This window comes from Clupea harengus, chromosome 22 (genome assembly GCF_900700415.2).
Source record: "Clupea harengus chromosome 22, Ch_v2.0.2, whole genome shotgun sequence".
Lineage (NCBI taxonomy): Eukaryota > Metazoa > Chordata > Actinopteri > Clupeiformes > Clupeidae > Clupea > Clupea harengus.
The window spans coordinates 24,457,074-24,462,989 of record NC_045173.1 but is presented as its reverse complement, the minus strand read 5'-3'; the positions used below and the strand labels follow the sequence as shown (position 1 = coordinate 24,462,989).

At 48.6% G+C, this 5,916-nt stretch overlaps 1 protein-coding gene across 1 annotated transcript in view; it reads right to left on the bottom strand.

Annotated features, from left to right (window-relative positions):
* Positions 1-5,916, bottom strand: part of LOC116218496 (ephrin type-A receptor 3-like) — a 55,583-nt gene that overhangs the window by 34,948 nt on the left and 14,719 nt on the right. Inside the window, exon 2 of the mRNA XM_031560402.2 lies at positions 3,856-3,920. Coding sequence (XP_031416262.1) covers positions 3,856-3,920 — 65 coding nt within the window. The remainder of the gene's footprint in view (positions 1-3,855; positions 3,921-5,916) is intronic.

Below are 5,916 nucleotides of genomic sequence, written 5' to 3'. Positions count from 1 at the left end.
ACACACTCCCACATAAAAACATTCAATTTGCTCCCCCTCCTTACACATCCCCCAGACACACATACTCACAACCCTCCACTACATACATACACACACACACACATGCACACACAGAGACTACGCATGCACACGCACACACACACACACATTAACACACACACACACACACACTCTTCATCCACAGCCCCCTCTCCGTAATTAGGGGGTCTCCAGCTGGGCCCGGGGCCAGGGCACTTCATCTGCCCCTTCTTAACTCCACTCAGCAATCACGAGGCGGATGCTCTGATGGCTTTGAAGCCCAGCAGAGATGTCTGATCAGGGGGGCTCAGCCCACCCTTCATTGGCTTAAGTTCATTTGGGCCCCCGCAATCATCTAGTAGTTTCAGATACTTAGGGTGTAATTGGCCTCAAACCCCCAAAGAACCCTGTTTTTTTCTATCTCTTTCCTTTGCCTTCCCTGAGGGGGGGGGGGGGAGTTAAGCTGTCATTATGTTTACCTGGTTTATGTCCTTCACCATGTCACTCTGCCAAACCCCCCCAAAAAAGAAAAAAGAGATGGGGGTGTGGGTTAGGGGTTAGGGGGCCCCCACTACATAAATAAAAGACTATCGTCTCTCCGTCTTGATCCAACGCACAACCCCTCACATCTGGCCCTGGGCAGGTTGTTTTGGGCTCCACGTCCGAAGGTCAAGTGGCAAACGATTGACTCAGTAAGGCAAATCCCCACTGAGGGTGAGGGAGCAGGGAGCTCTGGGAACAACGCTTTCTCACGGGGGGGACGGGGACAGGGGTGGGCGGAGCGGCAGCGACGGCAGGCTAGGAGCATAGGGTCAAAGGTGAACATGACAATCCCCCGCATATGAGATGTCGGACATAACGTTGACTGTGCACCTCTGTTCAACCTTCTCCCCCTTGTCACCAGGAGTCCTGCTACCTACTTTTTTTTACAAAAACAGAGAACAACTATGATGCCTTGGTCCCCTCACAATCGCCCCCAAATCTAAATGGATTTCTCCGCAGAGGCAGGATGGGCAGCGTTTGATCATTTCCTTCATGAGGACGACCTTGAGAGTGACATCACACAGCTAGTCACCTGGAGATTATTACTACATGAACTTTTAGTTTGCTGGGAACCGTCCTTGAGAAAAGCGAGTGTCCTCAGACCGCTGGTGCCACAGTAAATGAATATAACATCAACGTGCCATCAACCCGTTTAGGTCATTGAGAGGCTCTTCTCACATGTCGACTTTTTCTCCTTGACACAGGTAATCGCAACAGAGGAAAAAAAGAGAGTCAAGCTTAGAAAGAAAGAGAGGGGAATGAAAGGAGAGATATAGAGAGAAAACGTAGAGTTAAACAAACAGAAGGAAAGAGAGAGACAGCAGAGGAGAAAAGGGGGGGGGGAGAAAGCAAGAGATAGAGAGAGAGAGAGAACGTGAGAGATAGAGAAAGAGAGAGAGATTGAGAGATAGAGACGAACGGGGAGAGTTAGAGAGAAAAGATAGAGAGAGTCATGCAACTGAATCGGCTGCCCTGCAGGTCATCCTGGGGCACCCTGCAGAGACAGCTGTGATGTACGGCAAAAAAAAATCCCAACTCCTCTCCTCTCCTCTTTCTCTCATCTCTATTCCTCCACTCGCCGACGAGCGCTCTACCACTGACACCAGAGAAGTGTGGGAAGAGCAGGGGCACACACAGAGACAACTCATCTCCCAATCAGACACACACTATGGGCTCAAGTCGAACACACAAGACCAGGCTTACTGTATTTAAACATGACAGCATAATTGAGCATTACGCGTATTAGCATGGCAGGTTTTTTTTCCTCTACACAAAAGAACCTTTAGCCTTTTGTGTTTCAATGTAACGTTCAGAGAGAGAAGGAGAGATAGAGAGAGTGGAGGGGGTAAAAAAATCACCTGAAAACTGGGCAGTTATCTAACACTGTGTTTTGCGAATCTCTTGAACTGAAAAGATGGCACCCTGACTTTTGGGCTATTTAAAGCACCTCTTGGAGAAATGATTTGTAAAAATATTCCTTGCCTCCGGATTTAGAGGTCTAATGACTGATCGGAAGCAAGTGTGTGTCTGTGTGTGTGTGTGTGTGTGTGTGTGTGTGTGCGTGTGTGTGTGTGTGTGTGAGAGAGAGAGAGGGAGTGAGCAGGGCATGAGTATTCGGCAGCCATCTCCTGTGGAAACGTGAGGCTATCTGCCACAGTCGCTTGCTCCTTCCTGCTGAATCATTTAGGAGGCCGCGCTGTGAAAACCCTCCAAGACTGATTCTCTTGAAGCTCACTGTGGGCTTCGCCAGCGCGATTATTTTTAGGCCGCGGCCGGGAAGTCACGTGAAAAAAGATGGAGGAGGGCTCAGTCAACATCTACCTCAAACCAAACTTTCTCTCTCTCTCTCTCTCTCTCTCTCTCTCTCTCTCGTTCCTCCTTCTTTTCATCTCTGTCTTGGCACGTCTTTTCTGTCTTATGTGCTTTTTTTCTGCCTTCTCTTGGTCCTTGTGAGCATCATATGCACTAGGGGAGAGGATTGAGTGTCAGGTTGGGGCATTTCACCCTGTGTTCCTCCACCATGCCAGAGAGCAGGGGAGGGGGGAGGATTATTGCACGCAGCTGAGGAGTTGTTGCCTGTGGTCTACTCTTATTCCTTCCTTAACACCACTGCACCACTGCCCACCTTCCCTGTCAGACTAACAGACAACCTTCCTTCACTTTGAGTCTCGAGTCTCTATTTATGAACACATGGAAGGGCACTTCTCCTTCCATACTTTCATACATGACCCCATCCTATCTGAATGGCCTTCCACCCCTGTGTGTGTGTGCGTGCGTGTGTGTGTGTGCGAGTGCGTGCGTGCGTGCGTGTGTGTGTGTGTGTATGCGTGTGTGTGTGTGTGTGTGTGTGCGTGTGTGTGTGTGGGTGTGTATGTTTGTGTGTGTGTGTGTGTGTTTTGTGTGTGTGTGTGTGCGTGCGTGCATGCTGTGTGTGTGTGTGTGTGTGTGTGTGTGTGTGTGTGTGTGTGTGTGTATGCGAGTGTGTGCGTGCTGTGTGTGCGTGTGCGTGTGCGTGTGCGTGTGCGTGTGTGTGTGTGTGTGTGCGTGTGTGTGTGTCTGTGTGTGTGTGTGTGTGTGTGTGTGTGTTCATGAATATCTATGAGCATGGGGAGATGCTGTTTTATTCCTGCTGCTATTTCAGTCCATCTGAAGCATGTGCATCCGTAGCCCACACTGCCAGTGACTTCAGTCACAAGTGAACTCACTGCCCTCACTGGGAGAGACTCAGAGACTAAAGCGTTAGAAAGAGACAGAGAGGGAGAGGGAGAGTAAAAAGATAGACAGAAGGATGAAGAGAGAGGGAGGGAGAGAGAGGCAGAGAGGAAGAGAAAGAGGGAAAGAAGAGAAGGAGAAAGAGAGAAGGAGAAAGAGTGCGAGGGAGTGAGTGTGTGTTGAGTTGAGAAACACAAAGCCAGATGGGCTTCAGTGTATGTGCAGTACATCCAGAACTCCACAGGCCTGTGTGTGTGTGTGTGTGTGTGTGTGTGTGTGTGTGTGTGTGTGTGTGTGTTCTGCAACAGAAAGGCTCAAGCAGTGGCGTGAGCACTGCCAATAAGAAGTTCATAAAACACACTCACACACTCACACACACACACACACACACACACACACACACACACAGAGAGGGAGCTGCCAAATCATGGCGAATGGTGTTATAATGACATCCACACAATGGCTGCACCAACCCAGTTGCATTTTACAAGCACTGAAGTCATGTAGGTCAGTCGTGACGGCTCTCACAGTGATGGCGAGGTATGGGATGGGATGGATGCATGCATTACACACTTCACTTACCCCTTCTGCCGGGTAGGCCTCCCAGCCCAGGTCTCCCAGCGCAGACATGGAGTCCAGCAATGTCACTGTAAGTGGACAGAGAGAGAGAGAGAGAGGGAGTCAGTGACTCGGTGTGTGTGTGTGTGTGTGTGTGTGTGTGTGTGTGTGTGTGTGTGTGTATGTGTGCACCTTTAAAACGTCCATGCATACATTACGTCAATACCATTATTATAACTATTTCATTTTTTTTGTATGTATCCATTTTGGTCATATGCCCCACGAAAGAGAACAGAGAGGGAGGGAGGGAGGGGGGGGGGATGGGGGGGGGGACTAATGAACCACTCCAGGTCCACTCAGCTAGCCCTCCTGACAAACAAACACGCTGTCTGAGACACAGTCATGCATTTGGCACTCAGAGCCTGCACAGTCAGAGTCACAGACAATCAGGCTGCACCCCCCCCCCCCCGCCCATTTTAAATCAGGCCCATAGGGTACAGTCATCAGAGAGAGGAAAATGGCAGCAACCAACGCCCCCCGCTAAGCACAGCACACAGCACGCAGGCTGGGCCCCATCAGCACAGAAAGAGCTAGTATGGCGTATGGCACGGCCATGACAGCAAGGACATACACACTGCTGAGTTCTTTTACACTCCTGCTGCTCCTCAACTCTCCGCAACTCTCTCCCATGTATTTGAGCGATACTGAGCTGTCCTTCAAATGACCACATATCCTTCGTCGCTGAGAGAAACACGTCATTCATTTACATTTCGTTGATAGATAGATAGATAGATAGATGGATACTTTGTTTATCCCGGGGGGGAATTTTAGAAATGTGATGTGTTTTGTTTTGGGAATGCTGTAGCATGTAGTCATGCCAATGAGTCATGGAAGAATTTGACTATGACAAGCTGAGAGAAAGAAATCAACTGTCAGTCCATCACTTGATATCCACGGAGAGACAAACAATGACGTCCAGTGAAATCACTGCCGCGTGTGTGTGAGAGAGATAGATGGACAGAGAGAGAGAGAGGGAGAGAGAGAGAGAAAGGGAGTTTGAGAATGAGTGTCTAAATGGCTACTTAAAATCTGGAACCGGTTCCTCGTGGTCGAGTCTCTGAACTGTGTTTTGCCACTCTGGCGCTCCATTCCATGGTAATTAAGGTCCCAGCACCGTGAGCGATTAATTTTTAATTACCCTCCATCTGCGAATGCTGCTGCTTTCTCTCTCTCTCTCTCTTTTTCTCTCTTTCCATACTGTGTAACCTGGTCTGCGAGAGATTCAAATACTGACATTATACTGACCAAAGGTACATCTTCACATATGTTTTCATTTGTCCGAAAGCTTTAGTCTCACTCAAAAACACAACATATAGGATATCTCAGAAAAAAAACAACAACAACATAATTCATACCACATCACATACATTTAGCTAAATGTGTACTATGGTCGTTTATGTCCTGTCAGTGCTTTGCGGAAATGAAGCTGATGGCTGAGGGTATCGTATTTAGGCCAGTGCTTCTAGTGGCCACTGTTAACTGGCCTTTGAATGGGAGAGGAAATCAATAGGGGAGACCAGAAGCGTGCTCTCAGAGCAAGGGGGGGGGGGCAAGAATGATCTAGAGACGGCATCGTGGCATCGCGAGGAAGCGTGTTCATATTTACTACAGGATGCCCTGTCTACACCGGGGCATAAAACAGACTCTGCGCCTGATTGATGGTGGCGCTGGTGTATTTGTAAAAGATTAATGTGATTTATGTTTTGTAAATAATTACCCGCAGGCCTCAAGAATTCTTTCCTCGTGCACTCAAGTCTACTTTACTACAGAGGTGCATTCATTATGATCCCAATTCCATAAATGTCTGTATTTTAGTACCAGAAGCTCTCTGTCTCCTTGTCTCTCTGTCTCTCCCTTAACCCTTCGTCTTTCTTTCACTCTTTTTCACTTCCTCTGTTCCTCTCACACTCTTTCTCTCTAGCACAATCCTTCCTTGCTAACCCCCTCTCTCTCTCTCTCTGCATCCGAAGAAGGTGACTGATGAGGGCCACTTTCACCAAGCGCTCGCCGCCTGATCAGACACAT